Below are 25,601 nucleotides of genomic sequence, written 5' to 3'. Positions count from 1 at the left end.
CTGTTGACGAAGGGTAAATGATTTTCGCTGGAATGAACTCCATTAAAAAATAAACATATACGAGTTGTGATTTCTAATTGATTGTATTTTTATTGGAAAAATGAGCGCGATAAAGTCGAACACTTTGGAAAATTAAATATATGCCAAATGAAAGGTAACGTTACAAAAGTACATCTCAACTCATTAATAGTCAACTGTATATAGCGTAATATCTGGATCACATTACTATAACAGTTAATCAAGCAATAAGTTACATGCATGACCGTTTGATTGTTTCTGTATGCATGGCCTTTTATTCTTGCAGGGAACATATTACCAAAAAAAGCTGTTGTAGGTCAGCGCACTCGACTATACGCCGCTTTGTCTAAGAGATAAATGCAATAATCAATAAACAAGAAACGCCGCATTGCGACGAAAACAGGTGTTCAATAATTGACAGAATAACTTCAGCCTTCGTTGTGAGATTCAGTTTCAACTGTTCTTTTTTTCAATTTTAGTAACAGATAGGGGCACAAAAAGCAAATCCATCGAAGTCCTTCATAAACTCGTCCTTCACCGAGTTCGGTCGCAAAAGTCGTTGACGATTTATCAAGTAGACGTGACAATAGATCCATAGAATAACTATAGGCCCGCGAAAAAACTACTACAGTAATACACAGCTCTCTGTACAAAGTTGTCTGCATTAGAAAATACTTGGGCTGCAGAATTTCAAAGGCCATAATCCAGTCATGCATGGGTTGATCTGGCTGGTTGAAGAAAGTAACCGAGCTCGGATGTATGTCTAACTGCTGTATAAGTTTGATTGAGATACAATCGAAACTGAAGACAGTATGACGTTCTTAAGCAATCAGTTTACGGACGCACGCATGGACGACGGACACCAAGCCATGGCATAGGCTCTGTCCAGTAGAGCTAAACATCATTATATTTAACCTTGACCTTTTGAACTCTAGTTGATGTAAATCTGGTATTGTGTACAGAGTTGACTTTTGAGATACATGTAATATATACGGTTAAGACTAAACGCTTGGCAAAAATGGACTTTAATCAATGCTTTAACTAATAAATTACTTATGGAGATAGTCAATTGTTTAAGCATAAAAATATCTTAAATAGTTAAGTCCCCAATAACATGCTTCTACTAAAGAATCCTTGGGGGAAAGCAAACACAAGTTGTCTTTAATTATTTATTTTCTGAAAAATTCCAAAATACTGTATATAAGTCAACTAGGCTAACAGTGTACATACAGTTCACTTCCAAAGCATACCAGGTCAAGAGCTGCCGAAAGAAGGGTTGTGTTACCTAGTATTAACTTCTTAACACTTAGAAGCTACAGTGTTACCTGGCAACAGCTTCTTAATACTCAGAAGCTAGTGTTACCTAGCAACAGCTTTTTAACAATAAAAAGCTAGAGTGTTACCTAGCAACAGCTTCTAAACACTTAAAAAAGCTAGCTTCGTTGTACCACTTCTTTGAACATGACTCTTGTTTTTATTTCATATCTACTGGTCCTAAATCAAATATCATTTAACGGAATGTCTATAACACTCAGTATGTGAATGAAAATTAGATACATATAAAATTACTACGAAAACAAATTCTAATATCTGGCAGTATAGAACCAAGTACATGTGCGAGGAAGAAAGAGAAACCGCTATTAGAAGGTAAAAACATGAAAGTTATTAGCCACTATCAAAAGAGTAAGTTTAATTTCTTTCTAATTACCTTTTTAACAGAAAAAGTGAGGACAGTAAAATTCAGAGTCTGTTCTAAGAAGCGTTGACAATTATCATTATTAAAACAGAAATAAAGCCATTAGTTACATGTAAATAGGAACCATACATACAAACATATACATAAGATCAGTTAGTATAGTTTATCTACACAGTTGTAAAATAAATAATAAATAAACCCCAAATAAAAACTACAATTCTGGACGGATATCTGTATTATAAGTATTATTGGTATTGTAATACTAGTGCACATATACTATCACATAAACAACACTGACAAATGGAATGGCAAATTGATACTCTTAATATGAATTTGTGATATCGAAAGATCTTAATTTTAATAACACAAAGTAATTGCTTCAAAAGTAGCAACTTCAAACACATACAGCAAGGGCTCGGCACAAGACTGCTGTTATGCTTTCTAATTCAATTTTGAGATACAACTGTCTTGCACTAAGTCTGCAGCATTTAAGTTTGTACATGTGATAGGTAATAATGTCCTTTCATCTTCAATGCATATTCAATTTACAGTAACCAACTTATAGAAATGTAAATCTATGTTTAACAATTTGAAACTTCATTACTAAGGCACTAAATTTCATCCTTGAATAAAATAATTATGTTAATATATAAGGACAGGTAGGACAGGTATTGATGAATATATACACGTCAATTCTTCTCTATCAAATGTCAAATCAATTTTTTTTGTCTCATTCACTTTGTATTTTTATCATTCACATTTCAATAGCTAGACAAAATGAGGGCATCATGAATATGAGATAGTGAAAATGGTTATGGTAATAAATAAAAGCATCGCTACATGAACTATCCAAGCATATGGAGGATACAGCTTTTGGTATATACAGAATATGGTGTAAATAAATGTCAGCTGGTATATATTTACATATCACAGTCTCTCCTTCAAATTCTAGAGTGGTATATTGAAAAATGAGAATATTTGCAAGTACATATATCTCAAAAAAGAGAAATCAATCAATTGATTAGAAGTTGGAGGATTTCATCTTCCCATTGGACGAATTTTGAGTGGATCGGTAAGAAGGATTTTTTATACAGTGAGAAAGACGAAGAAAAGTTTATATCATATATGGAAACAGTTTCAGGTTTCATAAAAGGTGGCAGTCTTTGTGATCCCTGCAGGAAACAAATTAAAAACAGAGATGGTGGACATATATAATACTCATTTTCATACTAGCTCCATTGGTAAAACTAGATATTTCGTTAGCAACTTTATACGTTATCACAGACAAGAACGAAAAAAAATAAATACAACCAGCACAATTCTGTTGTAACATAACATACATTATATAAGTTTGTCAAAGAAAAGAAGAAAATTCATGGCAGAATCTTAACAAACATGCAAAACAAGAAAAATAACCAACCACATCCACAACATGTGCTAACAATTCAAATAATGCTTTTTTGATACGAAGGGCTCGCACATAAGGAAAACTGCAAAAAGTTTTTCCAGTTTGATGAAAATGACAACTTATATGTCAAATATATAAGCGTTAGAAAATTGATGTGATTCGATGTTATTTGTAACACACATGCTAATTATTACTTTTAATGTTATGAAAGATTTTGTTACGTAATAACATGTAACTCGAAAGAAATGCTACAAGTTGCAATGTAGGAATAAAAAGAAATCAATCCAAAATAACCATTTTTCTTATTATAAACATCGTAAATACAAGCTTTCAGTTCTTGGTATTGAATATACATAAAATTTATACATTTTTAATAATCAAAGTTGATACATGACAATGGTTGGCTAAGCAATATCGCTGGCTGAAGTAGTTAAGTTGCTGTCCTATCAAAGCAGATCTGAGTTGTAAGATTTGGCAGTGGTGTCATCTTCAAGTGAAAGGCCGCTACGTTCTGGTGAGCGGCGACGGGAAGAACTCAGGTAGGAAGTGTCCGGGCTACGGCTCCTGTACCTGCTGATGTTCAAAATAATAACAAATTGTGAAAATTGCAAAATAAAATGACTGAAAAGAGGCCAAATTTCTACATCAACATTTTCGTTACATTTCAATATTTGAAAAGTTAAATAATTCAATCATAGAAATATAGAAAATATCAATAATTCATTGATTCAATCAATTAATATACACATGTATTACTGACCCTTACACCATTATCTTATTGTTGATTGAAAATATATCATTTACTGGGTACACTTTTTTAAATTCTCCATACATCCATTTTGAAAATTAGCCTTAACTTGTTATTGTTATTGGTTGGGTCAACTAACAGAAGCTGTAGACAAATTATAATTTCAAACACTGGTAATCTATACACAAAAATAATTTGAAGAACACCTTGTGCATCAGTTAATAAGGTATTGGTAACCATTAGTTGTGCTGCATATTTTCAGCATACACCATGTACGTCTAATCTGTGTATATGTGAAAACTATGTGCACTCACTATATACAATCTTGTCTTTTGTTTGTCAATCTACTTATCTATATGCTTCAATATTTCTAATCTATCATGCTTATTAAATACAGACCTCAGTTCCAATGTTCGCCATCTTGAATGCATTAGGGATGGAAGTGTTGTTGTTTGAATAATGAATCACTGTGCAACACAACTAGGTGCACTATCTCATGTGCAGTTAATACAGGAAACATGCATGTTAAATCAGAATGTCACAATTCCACAAAATAACAAAAAAATAAAACAGCATAAAAATCTGCAATTGATGAAAAAAAAATGTATATGAGTGAAAGTTTAAAAATTCAATTCAATATTGAGGTGAAGGATGCAGGATTACTAAAATATTTTTTTTATAAAACAGTTCCATAGTACGTTCTTTTTCAAAATTGGAAAAAACAACACCTTTTAAAATTTAAAAAACTAAATGAACTTGCATTTAAACATGAGAAAATTGAAAGTTCAATCAATTTTAATTAATGTGATCACAAATAAGATATCAGACAGCCGACACTAGAACTGTTAGCCTCGTTACAAAGTTATTTCAACAAATGTGCAAGCTCTCCTAACTGAAGCACATACTTATTTATATAAACTTTCACTCATACCTTTGTCAAAGAAAATTTTCAAACACACACAGAAGAAGATTTTTACTGCATGTAAAAGTTGTGTGTGTACCTGGTAGGACTGCGTGACCTTGACCTTGCGGGACTTGTGGACCTGTAGCGAGTGCTGCTCGAGTAATCCAGTGTCGGTAGTGGGGGCACCAGACCATGACGTCTCAGCTCCTGAACCGCTCTCTCTCTGAAAGACCAGCAGTACACAATAGTCAAACTTCATTTAGGGTGGGAACCACTATCAGCTAGTTTAATTTATAATTATGGAAGTGGATGGAAATTGGCCTTTTTATACCTTAACCATATTGAAATACAGAATCAGACCACACAGAAATACACAATCATTGAAATGAGACTTTTAGGTAAAAAAGCCCGCATTCTAACAAGCCCTACTTACAAAACCAAAAGTTGTGCAAAGCAATAGACATTTTATCAGTGCAGAACTTCCGGGCTTGTGTTAATATCAACTAATGAATACAAAATGGGAATAAATCATGATGGAAACGTCTCCTATATACATGGGAAATTATCAACAAATACACATATTATGTCTTACAGTCAACATATGACAAAGTTAGCACATACAAAATAAGAAATTTAGAAAAACTGTTATATCTTAAATGCTATGCTTAATGAGAGCAGATTAAAAATAAAATAAATCCTACAAAAGTAAAGACATTATTTAATCGAATAATACAGCTTGGAAAAGTCAAATACATGCAAAAATACTTCCAAAGGCTGAAGTACCATTATAACTTGAAAATTTTATTACACTGTTGTTATTCCAATAGCATATGAAACAAACACAAGATGCAGTTAGGAAAGTTATGCACCCAAATGCTTTTGCAAACACATTGGCAACATATAATGAACATACATATTGACACATACATGAGTTAGTAAGCATACTGAAACAGTTCCCATTCAATTTTTAATATATGATATACAAAAATATAAATAAATAAAAATGAAATAAATACATCATTACTTTTAATGCAATACTCAACATTTACCCCCATAACCATTCAACATGCAAAATTGAAGCACAGATATAAAGCATGTTTCCCCCAACCACAGTATATACAATACAGCTTGTCATGCAGTTTTTACTTAATATGTATACTTCTTCTTACTTGTGTCACATAATCACAGCTCTTATAGCTGTCATAATTGTTATACAGGTTATTGAATCGCTCTCTTTCCCTAAAATAACATAGCAGAGGGATTGGTTACCGAAGTTTATGGCAATGAAATATAACCTATATTTCCAGTTAATGAATTCACTCATCTGCCTTTGATAATTACCATCAATGCTGTTATGAATTGCAGCTCAACAACTTCATACATGACATTATAATTTTGTTACCCACCTGCCAAAACATCATGTTAATGATATATTTTCTAAGTCAGTCAAAATTAAGGGAGGAAAAGCGAGATGGTATTGAGCCACGTACATACTGACATTGGTATTTTCTGAAATTAGCCACATGATATTTTCTAAAATCTTAATGAATAAGGAAGTTTGACACTAGTTCTGCCGACTCCACCCTGCTTAATTACTGGTAATCTCTACCAATCCCATAACAGATGGAAAAGCATCAACAATTGACACCATAGATAACCACAGTTACCCCTTCTAACAGGTGTCAAAGATAAATGAAAAAAAATAATAAGAAATGGAAAAAGTTATTCTCTACATTTCCACTCACTGAATTCCCCCATCATTGAAGGACATGATAGTAAGACTGCGAGCGCCAGACGAAGTTCGGAGACTATAACATGATGTTATGGACATGATATACAAATGAGTGACCATTTGTGAATGACAAACTCATAATTAACATAATATATACAATGTAAGATTATTTATTAAGTGAGCACTCAATCTTAGTCTCAATATTTATATTAGCAGAAATGCTTAAGATTTAAGTCTGCTCTACAAAAACATAAAATGAGCATGGCAAAACCTACAAACACTGCAATATCAATAAATAACCTTACAACTGAAAATTCAATGTTATGTAGGAAAAAACAATATGTGAGTGTTATTACTTGGGAACTCGGCAACTCAACACTGTGACGAATTTTGTCATATGAAGACATTTGAATATAATACTAAGTAATTTCATGAGACAAACTGAAAATAATAATTGTGAACACAAACCTTACATTAAATACCTAAATATCAAAATTTATACAAGGAAAAATGATCTCATACAGTAATTAATATATATCCCCGATAATGCAGTTGCCAACATAATCAAATATCCATCCCAATTTCAATCCTACCTTTCTAAACTTATCACTAGTGAGCTGTTGTTAAGCAAAAATAAATCCACATTGTATGTTAAACTGCCCTCGATTCAAATCAAATGTCTTCGATAACAATATTGGTCACATTTATATAAAATCTATCCCAGAGGTCACTCCTACCTTTCAAACTTCTCGCTGGTGAGTTGTCTCCTAAGTCGCTCCACATCTCCCTCCAGTTCCACATTTCTGGTGCGCAGGGACGCGATCTCACGGCTCTGACTCTGACTGCAAACGCGAAGAAAACATGACATTACTGCAGGATGACTGATATACTTCACTTGATCAACTCCACAGAACTGAACAGGAAATGGAGCTCACAAACTTACCATATTTAACCACCTTTCTTGCTTCCAATAATTGACCGTCTTCCTATCAGCACCTGTATATCAGTGCCTTGATCCTGTTTCCCTTTAAAATCACCCTATTTCGAGTCGGAGCCTGCCGCTGTATCTTGGCAATATTTTATTTGATAAGAGTCACTACATAAATCAGTACCCTATCTTGACCTTTGATACCTTCCTTAATAATACTCCTGTAAACCATGCTACTCACATCTTGCTCTCATTGAGTGAGAGTCTATCCTTGAGCATCTGTATCTCAGCTCCATGCTCCTGGTTCTGCAGTTGTGAAGTGAACTCCTTCTCCCTGTTATTCTGTAGCAGAGATTCCAGGTTCTTGTTTGTGTGGCGCTCCGATGACAGCTGGCTCTTGTACAGCTCCGCTTCTTGGGCGATATCATCGAACTGGCCTTGCAGCTGGAAAAGTTCAATACAAAAATACAGTGAGGTTTAGTTGTTTCTTCCATACATGTACAAATATGTAGAAGGATGGGTGACAGCTTGAGAATTTAAATATATAGCACAAACACTAAAGAAAATTTGTAAAGATTTATCTCCAAAATTCATGCACATTTTGTATACACAATATGTAGTGAATTTTCCCTATACTAAGGCTTCATGCTAAATAAAAAGGTACCATACAAAGACTTTTGTAGTTAACAACATTGGTCCAACATCTTATAAGTAATTAAGAATGGCCAAAAGATCAAACAGGAATTAAAACAAGTTCCTAACCGATTCCTTATCAATGGTGAGAGCAGTGAGCTGCCTCTGTAGAGATTCCTTAGTTCCCTCCAGACGTGAGCACAGTTCCCGTACGGCAGTCAAATCGGAGAGAAGTGTGTTCTTATCATCATCTGTCTGGCGCAGGTTATCTTCCAGGTTTGCTAAACAGCGAGTCAGGTTCGATACTTGGAGCTCGTAGGCCTGCTCGGCATTCAGATGCTGCAACAAGATTCAACCTTTTAGAAACCTAAATTAACATGTTTTTGTAACCTGAGCTTAAATAGTAAAATCAGTGTTTAAATCATGAACTCTTACTCTTTGTCACTAAAAGCCAGAAAAATACCAAAAATATTTCCTATAAATTCAATGAGAGTACACATCCTATTCAAATGAGGTCATAGATTTACTCTCTGAGAGGCCAGTCCCTAATAGCCATCTAATTTTATGCCTATGATCCCTTTTTCACACTGAATATTTGTTTGACTTGTCAGATTGGTTTACACTGATCTAAGACACTGAAGCAAATCTGTTGTTTTTGTTTTCCACATATTATTTCTGATTCCATTCAATTCCCCTACCTCCTGAATCTCTCGCTCCTGGTTATCGACCTTGTCTCTCAGTCTGCGGAGCTCAGAGTCCTTGGTCATGATCTCAAGTCTCATGTTAGATCCATCACTCTCCAGCTGGTGGGTTGCAGTCTGGTATTGTTCTGCCTCCGAGGACAGGGCTCGGTATTGGTCTAGGAGGTCTGAGCGCTCCTTCTCCTGAAAAATAAAGCAAAAAAACAATTATAACCTGGTAAAAGTGGTTTAACAATGAAGGGTGTAAAAGAGTGATAGACTGGGTTTGCTTGTCTCAATGATAGTGAACAGTACAGGTCTTAAAGATCTGAGCACTCCTTATCCTGGTAAGGATAGAAGTAAAGCAGGAGATCATTTAACATGGAAATAACATTGACCATTTGCTACATCCAGTGGTAAACATAGTCTTTACATCACACTTTCCTGCATCTTTCATTTCTGAGAGTAATGGGATCTTAAATACTTCTTTATAACAAATAAAAACCTTCCTTGTATTCCTTAACCACATATATCTAAAGCACACTACGCACCTTGCTAGCGAGAGTATCCTCAAACCGTCTCACTTCAAGGATGTATTCCTGAACCTGCTGTTTGAGACCTTCCTTGTCCTCCAAGGCCTCTTGGAGTTCCTGGTTCAGTTTCTGAGTAAGAAATAAAATATAAATACAAAATTCTTCTATGAAGCGGATATATTTAACACTAGAGATATACCAGTTACCTTTTTCCCCCTTGAACCAGTTTATTTTTTTGAGTTTACCTTTTTTTAAGTTTCGAATGGTTGCATTTTCTTCAAACTACATAACATATTGTAAATACACTGCCATTTAGAAAAACAAAGTCAATTAAGATTCTCTCATTTTTCTTAGGCAATCTCCTTTTCTGTCAGAATTCTTGTTTATTGCTTTGGCATTATCTTAAATACATACCTGGTTCTCACGAGTCATAACTGACAGGTCATCTTGAAGTCTCCTGTTTTCTCGCAGAGCAATCTCCTTCCCACGAGAGTTTTCATTGAGATCATCAGATGTGCTGTCCAGCTGGCGACGTAGCGACTTCAGCTCACGATCCTTCATGTTGATGTTGTCATTGGCATGGCTGAAGATATTATGGTCAATTTAACTAAAATCAATTTGGCTTTCAATTATCAAATAGAAACGTCTTTGAAGGCAGAATCTTACTGGTGCTGTTAGGAAAAGGAAATGGCAAATACCTAAAACAAACAACCTTGTATTTCTGCTAAAAAAATCACAAAGTTACATTTTTACAAGTTAAAAAAACATTTCTGGCTTTATAAATGCAAACTTGATTTTTTTCATGATACTTAGCACTCTTTAAATAATCATAAAATACCTACCCAAGCTGGGCGTCCAACTCACTGATGCGAACCTTCAAGTCACTGATGAGTTTCTCCTGGAAAATAAAATAGTCTTATAATGACTTTGTGAAGGTCTTAGTATTTGACCGCTGTAAACCTTTGATAAAAGCAATATGAACTAAATTAGGATGTTCACTGAAAAATTAAAATCTGCACCAAAAGAGAGCACATTTTTTACTGTACATGATGTCCCTTAAATAGAGTAAATGTAAAGAAAAACTTAATCTTCCTGTTTATTACGCAGAAAATAGATTTTCAATAATAATTTTGATGATGGTCTTATACAAAACCATTCATAAATGCCCAATACCCACCTTAAGCAAGACCTCCTCATTCAGGTTCGCGACCTTCTCGGTCTTTTCATCCACGCTTATCTGGAGGTTATCCTTCTCTCGATCCAGCTGGCTAATGGTTCCGCGAAGCCCAGAATTCTCATCTCCCGAGCGAGCAATAACACGCTGGAGTTCCCCAATTCTCTCTTCCAGTCGGGCACATCGTTCCTCCTGGGCATTAAGTTCACTCTCGCGACGGGCAAGACGCTTTTGGGTCTCCTCTAGGCCACGATCTGTCTCCTCAGCCAACATCCTAGAGAAAAATTGAGAAATATTTATTGATACATTAAGATAATGCCCTGTTACCAAGATCTCCTTTTAAAAACAGATTCTCAATAAAAAATATATTTTAAAACTGCCTTTACTGCGCTGATTTAAAGTCAATGTGTTATGTATATAGGTTTCCTAACATAAATATCTAAAAAAACAAAACATATACAGTTTTAGTTCTTTTTTACAACATTAAGTTTCATTATGTTGAGGTCCTTGTTAAAAAAGCTTAGAGATTCTATCTAATGCTGTAAGGGTGTCCTAGTTGTTACAGCAACTCACTCCCTACTTACTTCATCTGAGTGGCCTTAGACTTGTTGGTCGATGAATCATCCTGGGCCTCGGACAATCTACCGGCCATGTCCTTAATCTGAGCTTCCAGACTGCGAACATCCTCCTTGAGGGTGGTGACGCGCATAATCAGCTCACCCCGTTCACTCTCGGCCTGCTGGAGGGCGGATTCCAGGTCTTCCCCACGCTGTTCTAGCTTGGCTTTTTCAGATAGGGATACCTCTGTGGCAATCTAGAATGAAGGCACTCTGATATTGAGAAAGTAGAATTATTGTTAAAAGTAACAGGCAAAGGCCTGATTTGTTCTTGCTTTTTGCATGAAAATAGGTTCAACATTTTCAAAACATAAACTCATCAATCTGAACAAAAACAACAATAACTGAAATTAAATGGTTAGCAATAATTGAATGGAAAATTCTTGTGTCTTTGAATATTCCTAATGCTGCAGTCTACTCACAGATAATACTACTAAACATAATTATAAATTGCTGGCTAAGAATACAAATTTTACAAACCTTAAGTCTCTCCCTGAGGCTGTCCCTTTCAGTGGTCATCCTGCGAAGTTCCGACACAGCATCATCCCGCTCGTTCTCCACACGTCTCAGAACTGCCTGAGCTGCCAGAGATGTTTTCGGAGACTTGGGTGAGCGAACCAGCTCTCGTCGAACTTTGTGAAGCTCATCCTTGGCCTGGGGAAGCATAAGGAATCATTAATAGATGGTAAAGTTTCAAAATATATCCAGTTTAATTGTTTGGTAAGCGTGTCTGTGTTGGATTCAAATAAGCACAAAATGTTTCTTCTAGTTGTTTTTCTCTGAAACACTGACCAGACTGTTCAGCACTTGATTCAAGTTAAGTTAAAAGGATTCAAGATATCTTTGTTTACTTTTAAAGGTGAAATATTTATGGAGCGCTCTTGTTTAAATAAAACAAGAACTGCTATTTTAAAGAGTTTTCTTAAGTATTGTTATAAATATTGCAAATCACGTGTGTTTTCATGAAATTTCCAGAGCAGTAAAGGTTTAAAGTGAACAACGATGACTTAAACAAAGTTCTGAACAATCGGTCCAACGTTGTTTTCTATAGAACTTAGAAACAAACATTTGCTTATTAAAGTTAACATATATAATCTGCAATGTTAAAAAATTCAACATTTAACGTGTTTTTGAAGTACAGACACTTACCTCCTCATACATCTGGTTCAGTTTGTCTCTCTCTCCAGTAAGAACCTTCACATTGGCCTGGATCTGTAACATACACATCCAACATTAGCAAAACTTCCCTAAATATAAAACAAGAGTATTGAGGCTTCCATTTAATCAAGGGCATAACTTATGCAGTATATAAATTTTGCATAATGACATTGTGAAAGTGCACTTATTTCCATAATCATAATAATTTTGAAGACATTTTTTTAGTTACGGCCAACAAAAGTTTGTTTTTGCACAATGACAATTCAGCCACTATGCAGACACCATCCTCCATGCTTTTTGCTAAACACACAGTGGTAACATATCATTGTATTATAATTTTTTTTTATAAAACAGAGTAAGAGCACAAACTTGATGAATATTCATGTTAGCAAATGCAGGCAAATACCTCTGCCATGTGACGTTCAAACTTGTCTAGGAGCTGTCTCATTTCATCCCTCTCCTTGGTCAGCTTCACAATCTCTGCCTCCTCCGACAGACCCTGTAACATATAACAACAATGAAGGAAATACATACATACAGGGGTGGTCAGGGGCTGAACAAAGAGCTTTTATGATGATTTAAAACAGTTTAAGCTGAGGCACATGTAATACTTTCAATAAAAGGTTCATTCTGTAAGCTTGTTAAGTTCATATCTTTATTACATATAGCATCCTTAAGCGTTCTTTGTAAAATCATGAGGAAATGGTTACATGGTCATCTGCTTAAGATCTTAAAGAATGAATCTTTTCAGTTTCATCAAAGACCAACAAGTTCAGCGCTGCTAGCAGCTTTAAAAGCAATCACTTAATTAATTTAACTTGGAGTGTAAACAACTTCTTTCGATTTTAACTTTATTGTTCATGCATAGACAAACAAGCAGTTTAACAGTTTTTCTTTTTTATCTTTTAACCCATTTGAAACATTGGCCAATCTAAGCATGTCTTTTTTATTAATTGCTAATTAGTTTCTAAGTATTTCATTACACTACATGTAACAATAAACCACGTCATGCAGCGTCTACTTTATTACAACAATTCTAATAGGGCTATTTTTGTAACTCAGAGAAGTCACAGAATTAAACAGTGTCTTATTACAGAACAAAACAGTGTCTTATTACAGAACAAAACAGTGTCTTATTACAGAACAAAACAGTGTCTTATTACAGAACAAAACAGTGTCTTATTACAGAACAAAACAGTGTCTTATTGCAAATCAAAACAGTGTCTTATTACAGAACAAAACAGTGTCTTATTGCAAATCAAAACAGTGTCTTATTACAAATCAAAACAGTTCTTGAATGTTTATAACTTTTAATGATGTTGTCTTTCTCTCTGTACTCGGAAATTTGAACACCAAAAAAAGTTCAATGTGAATGTAAGTTTACATATTAATTAGCAAGAGAAAAAATCTGGTCATATTAGATTAGTGGATCAGCAAAATGTTAGCTGTATGAAAAACACATGAAGACATCACCACAACATACATGTTTCTACACAAGTTGATAGAGAGAAAACCTGCAGTCCCATAAACAAGCTAACATTTAACAAATAAAAGAGCTACATGACATTACATTACATCACAGACATTCAAATACTAAATCATATGAGAAACAAAATTGTGAAGCATTTGAAATAAGCTCGGCAGTGATTTAAAGCAGGTATACTCACTGTTCTCTTAGATTTTCTTTTTTCGTTTGTGTCCTATCAGATAATTTATAGTCGCAGTTAATCTGTCAGCGTCATTTTTCCTCAGGGAATACGTATGTACAAATCCTTTAGTGAACTCTTAATTGACGTTTTGGTCTCGATTTTTTCCCCAAAAAACTAACATATAAACACTTGTTTAATTTAAAGACTTTGCATGGCACTTCCTGTATACTTTTAATTTACGTACTACCTTTGCCATCAAAGTCTGAAAATGTTACAAGAACTTCTTTGTTAGTATTTTGAAAAATGCCTTTAGATTAAGGGTTTACTAATGGACTTGTAGAATACTATTTAACAATATTAAAGTTAAAAACTGTATATTTGCTTTAAAAAATATTGAAAGTTCGGAGTTTATTTTTTTAGTGCTGATTCTTCATGAACAAGTGAAAACTTATATGTCGATAGTAAGATAGGTGAGAGTGCCACAGAGTAAAAAAAGGACAACAATCATTAAAACCAGAGTCTTGCTATACATATTTGTATTGTCTCTTGCAACATGTGTACCAAGTTTCCATGACTACCTTGAATGTTTTTTTTAGTAATGACCAAGTTAAAATAAAAACGATGCCAAAGCCATGACAAACCTCAACTTTGTGTCTTTGAAAAATGGACAAGCTTACAAGCTAAAATGCTCTGTAGCCTAAAAGCCATCAGTCAAACAAATATCACTTCAATTTGTCTGAGTGCTTTCAATATTATTTTTTTTAAAAAGGACCATGCCAGTTTGGTTCAATGCAATACTGCTATAACTTCTTAAATTAATTACAACTATAGTGTAATGAACCCTCATATAGTGCCCTGTCACCTCTGTGCAGGAAACAAACATGTAAGGGACAAAACCCACACAGGTGTGTGTGTGTGTGGGAGGGGACAATGATGCCTTGCTGTGTTCGGAAACTTACTGGGTAATACCACTCAAAAGGGCTGAACAGTTGCTAGTGAAGAAAGGAAACGCAATATTTTTTTTAACTGTGTACAATAATTGCATGTACATAGAGGTCAAATGAAAGTACTCGTAAGATATTCATATGAACAACTCAAGGCATGTCAGGACAGCGTAACAAATGCATCTGACTGTGACATTATTGGATAAATTTGGCTTCCAAGAATGCCAGCTATGTAAATTTGTATTGATGTAATAAACTAATGTAATGTGGTTCCTTTTTTTTAATTTGTATCTTTACTTGAAAGAAACAATCAAAGATGTCTAGATTTCAAGAAATCAGCCAATCTATATGAAACTAAAGATTAATTCACACAAGTGTTAATAAACTATTCCACCACAAAATCAGGCTTTAACTCAATTACGCTTGCAGTAAATATTAAGGATTTTGCCATTTTCTCACATTTCTTTAAGATGAGGGAATCTCAAAAGTTAGGAAAGTTAAGTTATTTGGGTGTCAACTTCTTCATAAGGGTCTTATATTACTTACACTCTTTTTCTTGACATCATTTAGCTAGGAAAGATGGGGATGAAAGATTAAAAAAAGATGATGAATGAATGAATGAATGAATGAGTTTTGAGAATCTTTAATAAAATGTATTGAAAAAGACAAAAAACTATCCCAAGACAATAAAATGAAATAGTGAGACCTAACTTGAAAAGGGGAAGAATTCTATATAAAATTCAATAAGCAAATTTGCAATTAGTCGCGCAATTTTTATGAAAAGCTCTACAGTTAAAGCCAAAAACCAAACAAAATTCAAAACTTTGTTATTAACTTTTAAACACCATTTTAAACCAAAAGGCAAAATTGTACCAATGTATCATTTACTACATGAAAAATGGTTACTATCAAAACTAATATTGGTGGGTAACCTACCTTTGTTGGCGTAGCACGGGCAGATGAAGCACGTTTGGCAATTTTCAGGGCCTCATATTCAGTGCGGTAATAATCTCTCTCTTCCTCCATAACTCGCATGATGGCCTCATACTGGGCAGCAGCCTGAAGATTTTATACTCTTTTATCAAACAAGTTACCTTTAATTACTGTGCAGTACAGTCCAAATTGACGAAAAAGATTAAGATCCACAAGACATATTATCTACCTTTGTCTAAGGAAAGGCACAACAATTACAATAATTATTGTTTGAATTTAAAACATTCTTTTTATTTCTACCCTTCTTGACATTTAGTATGCATGTATATTTTATGAAACCATATCTATCTCTGTACAACCATTTAAGAAAAATCTAAACAATATACAAATATTTAAACTTTGCAAAATTTTCTCCACATGTGCTACTTAAAAGTTTGCCTTTGATTATTATTTTTTCATATAATCATGAAATTCCCTTGCCTTTCCTATTTGAAAACCCTACCTTTTTGTCAGCCTTAGCGGAGGCATTCATCTCGCGTGCTGGACTTGCAGACCGCGATGAAGGTCTAGATGGGGTACGAGATCTCGGGAGTCGAGATGGAATCTCCCCGCGTAGCATCTTCTGGAATGCCTCAGCCTGGTCGCGGTAGTAGTTGCGCTCCTCTTCTACGCTGCGGACAAAGGCGTCGAGCTTGCTCGGGATCTTGCCCTTCTTTGAAGTACCAGATGGGACGTTCTTCCTCTTCAGTCGCTCAATTTCCAGGACCAGTTCTTTCTCTGTAATATTTAAATTAATTTTCCTTATAGAGGTTGTCGAACACAAAATCTTATGATTATTAGACAAAGGCTTGTGTAATATGTATAATCATATTGAATGACAATAACTGTCCATTTTGGAAGCACCATTCTGTCATCATGGAGACAAACATGTGCACCTTTCTGCCCTCAAAGAGTTCACTACTGAAGACTGTCAAATATTTCTGTAGTTTTGATTAAAACAAATAATATCATTATAAATACTTACAAAATTTACATATTTGCCAGTTGACACCAAATTTTACTTCATTTTAACCCAATTCCTAACACTCTTGGTCCAATTTAAAATGTTGAAGTTCTTCGCAGCCCAAATCAATGTGCCCTTTCCTCCCTTACCACCCTGTCCCTCATCTTCAGCACCCTATCTTTTTTAAAACCTGGCTAAAGCCCTTTCTAGTAAATATCCTTAAACTAACAAATCATCATGTACCATCAGTCTACACAAGATTTTCAAATATACCAGTATATAATAAATTGAAATCAAGTGAAAACAATATGTTTAGTCTTCTTTAACTATTTTTTTTACCCTGAATTTTGTAGTCTATGCTTCGACAACACTAACACAGACATAAAATCACTCTTTGACATACACTTGGACAAATACGAAGAATATCAAACAAATTCAACCTTAAATCATACAACTCTGACCATATTAATAGATTAAGAAGTATTAACAACTTAAATCCTATCAAAGGTTTTAAATTGCGCACCATTTGCCATGAGTTTGTTGACCCTGTGACTGAGTCGTTTCTTGTCCTCGGCCACACGATCGTGAAGTTCTTCCAGTCTCATCAAGTCTCCAGACTTCGTTGTCAGCGAGGAGCGAGCCTCTGCTAAGTCCTTTGAAAACCGCTCATTTTCCTGAAATAATAATATTTCCATGAAATCACGTCCTGACGCTTTGAAAAATATTCATTTCTTACAAGTATATAACTATTATAACATGTTCAATTCTTTTACAATGATGGTATGTACATATAAGTTGAATGGATAAGATAAAAGATAATGATCCCTTAACTTTAAGAACTAACTCAATGCGTAGAGATCTTCAATACCATGTTTCAGAGGCCAACCAATAAGCTGAAAATATTTTTACTTTTATCTAACTCTTTGCACCCAGAAAAATTTAAGTCTCGAGCTGTTTAGACCATATACGCTAAAAAATTATTATAATCAAACCAGATGATCTGAACAATACGACAAAAAAAATTTGATCATTAGCTTGGTCAAAATTCACAAATATTTGTCACCGAACTAACTAATGCAATGATTCATTAAGATCCATCAGTTTATCCTATAAACTACATTCTACGTACAGCCCTGAGTTGTGCGATTGTAAGATCCAGGTCTTCCAGCTCATGTCGGGATTTTTCCAACTCATCCTTCGCTTCGATCATTTCCTTGTCTGCTGTTTTCAAGACAATATTTCTATCTGTCTCAATCCGTTTAGCATGTCTGTCTACGTTCTGTAGATCGAGTTCAAGGTCACTAATGCGGGCTTGAGCCTTGCTAAGGTCGGTCTCAATTTCACTTCTGTCGGTAACTGCGTCACGGAACTTTCGCTCCATCTCGCGGTTCTTCTGTTGCAAGAAGTCAATCTGGAATACGAAATATACTTAAAATGGTTATACTTTATTTCTAATCTATATATCTCCTACTGAGCTTCCTTTAAACTGCAATATCTTCAAAATAGATCTGATAACACAAAAATGATGCTTGTGATTGGTCAAAAGATGTTTTACAGTGGTAAAATGTATATGAAGTCCATGAAACAAGTGATGTCATCGATGAAGCAGCTGTTATGTTGCAAACAATGAGTGTAAATACTAAATACTAACAATCTGTTCATACAATGATTAAACAGTTATTCCATAAATGATGGCCTTGACATTGTCACTTAATGAACTTAATCACAATCTTTTGTAGGATTTCTCCAACTTCTTTGACACTATGTCTGGCCTTATGGGCCATATCATGTAAGGATCATCTTAAATCTTTAGGTAATAATTTAAGTTTAACAATGACATAATTGTCATCTGTTTGAGTGTGGTTGGGTGAATGCTGATATTAAAATGCTCTTACCTGTATATTGAGGTGTGAGATCATTCTCTCGTTGGCCCTGTTCCGGGCCTCCAGGGCCACAACATCCGAGGGTCGTCCGCCGTCCAACATTCTGTTTAGTCGTTCTATCTCCTCATCACGACCTTCAACCTGAAGTGATAAAATTGTATCTATATCATATCATTATTGAGGGATTGGAATCATCACAGCTGTTTGCTGCTAAACATAACAGGTCCTTGGTTTGATCCTAAACTAAGGGGTTGAGTTTGCTCCGACTCAAGGTTTGTTTTGATTCTCCTCTGAGGGTTTGGGATGACCCTAACAGAGGGTTTGGTTCAATTCTTCACCCTAGAGCTTGGTTCTATCCTCACGAAGGGTCGAGGATGGGTTAGGGTTGGGTTCAGTCCTCACCCAAGGCTAACTCTCTTCAAGACTCTCATTATAGTATTTGTAACAATCTAAGACATAGGTCATAAGGGTTTGTTATAATGGAGTCAAAATTAACAATAAATAATTTTCCAATTGCATCACCTGCTTTTAGTTAATTTTACTGCAAGAAAGTTATCTTGCATGCTTATTCTGGCTTTATAATCATTATTACCTAAATGACTTTGGAATCTTTGAAAAACATGCACAAAGCTCTTGCTGTACATCTGTAGAATTCGAAAGTACTGCTCATTCCATGTGTGGGGTTGTGTGTGTGTCACTGATATAAAACTTCCATGAACATGCTTGAAAAAATGACAAAACAATAAAGTACTATACTTCACATCATTGTAAACAAATGTTTACATGAGTAAGCCAGGGAAGTGTACATATCTGTTGTGGGTCTTCATTTTGTCCTGGTGACAAAGCTGATTAGGGCAATAAACCAACAGGAGAGTCAATAAACGACGATTTTGACTCACACCATGAGAAAGACGGTAAGGCTCAACAAACAGAACGAAGGATGGGGCAGTTTTGGTAGACATGAGTTGTGTGTTTTTCAGTGGGTTACGGCTCATTATTTGCAAATAGGATTTGAATAATGCAAGCATATAATATAACTTCTACAGGGTACTTAAGTAGACTTTGTTATCAAACTCCAGAAGTGCTCTCTTGTTATGTTTATCCTTATTCAATTATCTTAAATAAATGTTTTGCTGACATTTATTGACAAATATTTCTTTTAATGGTATTGATCTATAATTCAATTAATTAATGTCACATCATAAAGGTATTAAAAATATGTATGTGGAAGAATGTGATTGTCAGTTTTAAATATCATTAGAACTTCATTTACAGGGTAATCAAACACAAGAGAGACCAGGAAAAAAATAAGGAGCAATTTGATTTCCATTTTGCAAGGCCAGACTTGTTCAAAGTCGACGGTGGTGTTATAGCCAAAACCAAACAAAATTTACATCTGAAAAGATCCCGCAGTCTTTAAACACACGCAAACTCAAATACCAAAGATAACTTGGCCCATTTGGAAAATTGAAAAGATAAGTACTTAAAGGCATATGATGATTACAAATGGATAAACTTTTGGTTTCTGATAACGGTATTTCAATAGCAGTTTTTAAAATCTTTGTATGCAGTGGTAAAAATGTCTGATATTGCCCATTTAGTGTGTTTGTAAGACGATTAAGGGGAAAGTTGACATAGACTTGACTTTCATTTAAGTATACTTATAACTTAATAATTAAGCATTGAAAATTCTACTCTATTACTTCAGTAAAATTTATTAGCAAAACAATTTCATGATCAAATATTAATTAAATACATTGTATATATCAGTCTTTTTTCATTTTGTTTTATTTAAGCTAAGCCCACCCCACCCGCTTTAAGAATCCACAGTGGCTGAATGATGGAAATTAAATGTTACTATTGAAAATAAATGTATTGTGACCATGCCAAAGTCATTGTTCTTCATACCATACAAAACAATTATTGATTATGCAATATACAAATGTGTACCTTATACTGGTACATACCTGATAACATTTAATTCCCAAGATTCAACCCTATACCATGTATCTCCTAATTAACACAACCAAAGTTCCAAAGGTTCGAAAGGTCACTACACGAAGTCTTAATTCTTATGTGTGTATTAAGCTTGTCATAAAAGGTTGTAATTACAAATCCAATAATTAAAGACATTTGATATGTCAATATACATGTCCCTACAGACGCCTATATATATTGTCTTTTATAAGGATCAAATCACAATTCAACGATTGGGCAACAATAAAGGGATATCATTTTGAGATAAAGTCGTTCAAGGTACATTGTAGTAGGAATGTCACCGCCACATTAAGGCTAATATTTTATAGTCTCAGCAATATTTAAAATTAAGTACATGTTCATTAAAACAAAAGTAATTGTATCAAATTTCTGTTGACAATCTTGGTCATGATATCAATTATAGCATGCCTTTGTATGAAATATGACATGACTTGTGGAGTGAGATACTCACAGTGTTATATACATTGTAAACTTGCATAAAGAAAACAGAAGAATTTCATTTAATTGAGACTTAATACTGGTAGTAATGCTTATGTCTCCTTCGATGGGAACACCAGCCAGATTTTGTTTTAATTGTTTAGAAAAAATCCAACAAAGAAGATGGCTCAAGTTCCTCTCAGCCTTTAACTTATTTTACTCCCCAATTGGAATAACCATACTATTAGGCTCATAGTCGAGTCATAAGTCGGGAAGATCAGGGGTCCAAACTAGTACAATAGCACGCAAGCCCTGCAATAAAATGCTTTCCAGGCTTGCTCAAATTCTGGGTTTTATACAGCAGGGCTTGTTAAAAAAATGTTATGCCAAGCTTTAGTATATCAATTCGGGCTGGTTAATCCGAAAGCCTAATTTTGATGACTGGAAGACAAGGAGAATGATTAAACATGAGCATGATAAACTCATCATGGGCCATCAATATTGATCCCATGCTCATGAGTGACAATTTGCAATAAAGAACTCAATCATGATTAACAATGAGGGAAAACAATAGTTTTACAACCTACTGTGTTAATATACTAGTTGGATTGTAAATATTTAATGTTCAAAGAGGCTGGAATGTCAATAAAGCAGTTAAACAATTAATAAAAGACTATGAAGTATGGTTAACAACAAGTGACAATGCCAGCAGTTGAGAAAAAGTTCCTATCACCAAACACATGGCATTGTATGAGGGACACATTAGTAGCAAGGTCAATGCATTAATCATTCTAGAACAGAACAGAACTCATTGTTTATTAAGTCTAAGTAGTGTACATATATATATATAAAAAACACTTGTCACAGGTCTGAACATATATTATCATTCAAAGTATGAGCTGTCCATTTTACACCAGTAACAAAAGTGGTGTTGGTCACGGGTGATGGTGCTTAGTTTGGGGTCAGCTTGTTTATCCTGGCCTTTGGGTTGGAGCCATAATAGCAAGCAATGACCTGTCTGGCATATTCAAGATAATTGGAATCATCGGATTGTAAAGTAGACATCATACTTATGAGATCTATTGCATAAAATTGACAAGCATAAAAGATTTAACTTTAATAAAACATCAGAAGAAAAAAAACAGTCAGTGACTTTGAATACAAACCCACTACAATGGCTAATTTATATTTGTATGCATATTTAAATTAACACTAAATTAAAAAGGTTCAAAAGCCTCGTAAATGATGTTTGACATATGGATCAGTGGTTGCTGAAAGTGCAATTTTCAAAATCAACTAGGCAAAAGCTAGACATTGTTGTTCACAAAAGCTTCAAATTTGTTACAAACAATTCACCAAAATGTGTCAATCTTTTGACTGATTTTATTACTGGCCTATGGATCAATACATTGGTTAATAAAAGCTTCTGATTTTTTTTATTAAACTAATAAAATACAAAAGCCACTTCAATACCACAATATATATAAACTCTGTCAATGCCATAAATAAAGCAATTGATTTCACTTTCTATGGCTTACCAGCTCAAAATCAGGATATAAGCCAGAAATACCACTGGCCAGTGCCCCTTAATATGATCTTATAATAAGGAGTTATTAAGAACTTACATGATATTATGCGAACCATTATTGGAATTATGTCTGATATTTGTTGATCAAACACGCCCTAATTCTTTATTCAATGTCAATATTTCCACGATAGATTTGCATGGACATGCAAACTTGTAATAGCGTAGTTCAAATAGCATTAAACCTGAGTCATGTTACAAAGATATTCAAATTTTACTCTGCAGAAATGAAAATGTTCAATACCTCAACAATGAAAACAAATTTAATTGTTTAATGTGTTTTAAACCATAACCAATAAATTGAAAATTGATTTGCTTTCATGAAAGTTCAATCAATAATGAGCAGTTGATACAAATAACTTCAATAAGAGTCAATCACTTTGTTTCATGTACATTATTGAAGCATTTTACAAGTCAGCTTTAATTTCATTTCAAGTTTGTCAGATAAGCATTTTATTGTACACATTCTTAACATGTAACCATGGAAATTTGTGTAAACAATATGGAGGACAAAAGTGTTAAACATGTGCAGATAGCAATAAACTCTTTCAATTGCAAAGAAATTGGTTAAAAACATAGAAGAATTCTTACCAAACTCAAAAATAATCCTAGTGTCCTACACAAGTTTCAAAGTTCCAAAGCGAGACCAATTTTACCAGTCACCCGTACGTTAAGTCAGTGACGTACAACCAGCTTTATTACATAGCCAATATCCTGCTGAAGATCTATCTATAGTAATATAAGAGCTGAATGGATTCCACTATACCAAGTTTGAGCATGTCACTAAGATCCCGGGATTTTCTCTGAGGTTCAATAAAGGGCGATTAAAATGCAGGTATAGATTTATCAAGCCTGTAGTGTATCACACGGTTGGTTTTAAATATACAAACACTGAACTGGTAATCTAAATTGGCTAGCATTAAGGTGAAATATTGGTTTAGCAATGATTTTTATTAGGTTTAAGGCAAGTTTTGTCTTTATGGGTGTACTAGGGGTGAAAGATAAAAGTCAGATATTAATTTTAATTTATCAGAACAATGGGTTTTTTAATTAATTTATGCAAGCTAGCTAATTTGTTAACGCCTTTTATCAATTATATTTTAATGATTATCTTCATTTAATTTAAGATTTAAGATTCTTCATCAATTAGCTGTTCTATCCATTTTTAATAACACATAGCATGTTAACAATTTAAATTTCAATAATCAGATGCTGCTTGCAATTTTGTATTTAAATATTCATGTATTCTGCTTCATTTCTACAATACATGCATACTGATCCTCATTGAAACAAAGTCTACCACTAAACAATGTTAGTTGCAAATAGCGGGACCCAGACCACAGACATTTTCAGTTGGTGAGGTCCAAGATGAAGATAGCGAGGGGGGGGGGGGGGGGGGGGGAAGGGGGGTTCAGTCAAAGTGATAATATTACATTTAATAAGAGAATAGGACATAAACTTTTTGCTCACTGCCATTTTTATTCAGATATGTTCCAAATGCCAAAAGATATGGGTATATATAACCAATTGAAGTAGGTCTGTTGAATAACTGTAGTGTTTTGTTGTTGAATTAACCAAAGTACACAAATAAATGGTTAAAAAGGGTGTTTGAGCATACTCAACATATCCTACATATGGGGATTTGCTTTCAAAGTAATTTGAGTCATTTATAGCGAGTTGGTCGTACACTGAGAACACATAATTTTTAAGGATGTTCCAAACAGAATATTATCTTCTTAACATTTTCTTTCTTAAAGAGCTCTAATATTTTAGGAGTCCATTAAATTTGTGGAACAAACAAGCCACCACATACTGCACTGAATATTCGACTGGAGATAAAAAATGCTGTTTGTTCACATTCACTTACATACTACTTCAACGATATGAAGAGCAAGCAAAATATTTTGAACCCAGATTCCGTTTGGTAATCTTGGTGTTAAACATTCATGATTAAATATAAATTAAATAGCTATGTGTATTTTCTTCCATGATTATAACCAGAGCTTTTCATCTGGTATCAGTCTCTCTTAAAATTGTTTTGGGCTTAAAGAATGTATTTGAAATCAACATCCAATTAATTTTCAAAGAAAGCAGAGGTTTTTTATTACCTGCCAAAGCTTTATTAATCGATTTTGAAATTGAATTGAACTCCAATACAATCATTTGTAGTGTCACAATAATGAATTGCACTATCAGATAAGAAACTGTCATCATCATTGGGTAAATCCTTGTCAATGCTCTTCATTTTCAATGTATCAGCTTTAAGTCAATTCTTTTTTCTACCTTTTCAACCAAGCTGGAGTTGTTGAGGTATAACAATTGAAGAATCATAGGTTCAAGGAAAATAGAGGTTAAATACTTCAACTGAAAATACTACAAGTCAAGAATATATGCAGGAATTAACTGTAAACTTCCCTTTACATCCTAATACAAACTACAATCTTAACATTATCAAAAGGGGAACATATCCTTAATGAAAAAGGTAAATAACCACGACAAAGATTCCTTAGTCATCTCAAGTTACGTCCCTTTTTAACGTTAACATTTTGTTTCAATTCAAAAGTAAAGAGTAGTGTTGGGAATCGGTTCCAATTTTACTAACAATAATCGGTTTCAATCAAGTAACCGATAATCGATAGTACAATCATTTTATAAATACTAGATAGTACCTGAATTGTTGTTTTATTCATGTACAGTATTAAACTCTAAATCATTATATGCACATACGTTATGTCTATGATTGAAGATATTAAGTGTTGTTGTTTAAAGAATAATTAATTTTTGTGCTCATTATGGATTTTATTAAAGCTGACATCTGAACACTTAATAATTTTTATTTTTTTCGATGATCGATTATAACCAAATACAATCGATTGTCGCCGATTTCAGGTCCAACTAGAACTGTAAGCCATAGGCTAACGAATACCCCCCACCCCTCCATGTCTAGGTTGTTTGCCCTG

The 25,601-nt window shown here is 34.2% G+C and overlaps 1 protein-coding gene across 9 annotated transcripts in view; it reads right to left on the bottom strand.

The window, feature by feature from the left end:
• Positions 1–1,173: 1,173 nt before the first annotated feature.
• LOC128228253 (centrosomal protein of 135 kDa-like) overlaps positions 1,174–25,601 on the bottom strand; it is a 31,576-nt gene continuing 7,148 nt past the window's right edge. The window contains exons 4-25 of one of the 9 annotated variants that reach the window (XM_052939438.1): positions 18,654–18,782; positions 17,888–18,169; positions 17,282–17,432; positions 16,258–16,532; positions 15,759–15,881; positions 14,838–14,870; positions 12,636–12,728; positions 12,221–12,283; positions 11,552–11,725; positions 11,039–11,268; positions 10,458–10,728; positions 10,123–10,178; positions 9,695–9,863; positions 9,299–9,409; positions 8,766–8,951; positions 8,197–8,406; positions 7,676–7,878; positions 7,244–7,348; positions 6,520–6,582; positions 4,872–4,997; positions 4,270–4,290; positions 1,174–3,695 (exon numbers count right to left, since the gene is read on the bottom strand). In XM_052939438.1, the coding sequence (XP_052795398.1) occupies positions 3,569–3,695; positions 4,270–4,290; positions 4,872–4,997; positions 6,520–6,582; positions 7,244–7,348; positions 7,676–7,878; positions 8,197–8,406; positions 8,766–8,951; positions 9,299–9,409; positions 9,695–9,863; positions 10,123–10,178; positions 10,458–10,728; positions 11,039–11,268; positions 11,552–11,725; positions 12,221–12,283; positions 12,636–12,728; positions 14,838–14,870; positions 15,759–15,881; positions 16,258–16,532; positions 17,282–17,432; positions 17,888–18,169; positions 18,654–18,782 (3,201 nt within the window). In that variant the 3' untranslated portion in view covers positions 1,174–3,568. Of the gene's footprint in view, positions 3,696–4,269; positions 4,291–4,871; positions 4,998–5,943; positions 6,014–6,519; positions 6,583–7,243; positions 7,349–7,675; positions 7,879–8,196; positions 8,407–8,765; positions 8,952–9,298; positions 9,410–9,694; positions 9,864–10,122; positions 10,179–10,457; positions 10,729–11,038; positions 11,269–11,551; positions 11,726–12,220; positions 12,284–12,635; positions 12,729–13,896; positions 13,930–14,837; positions 14,871–15,758; positions 15,882–16,257; positions 16,533–17,281; positions 17,433–17,887; positions 18,170–18,653; positions 18,783–25,601 lie in introns of all 9 variants that reach the window. The other 8 variants (XM_052939446.1, XM_052939440.1, XM_052939441.1 and 5 more) reach the window with 8 other exon arrangements.

The sequence above is a fragment of the Mya arenaria genome, chromosome 3, assembly GCF_026914265.1.
Source record: "Mya arenaria isolate MELC-2E11 chromosome 3, ASM2691426v1".
In the NCBI taxonomy this organism is placed as follows: Eukaryota; Metazoa; Mollusca; class Bivalvia; order Myida; family Myidae; genus Mya; species Mya arenaria.
This window is presented reverse-complemented; position numbering and strand designations above follow the sequence as displayed.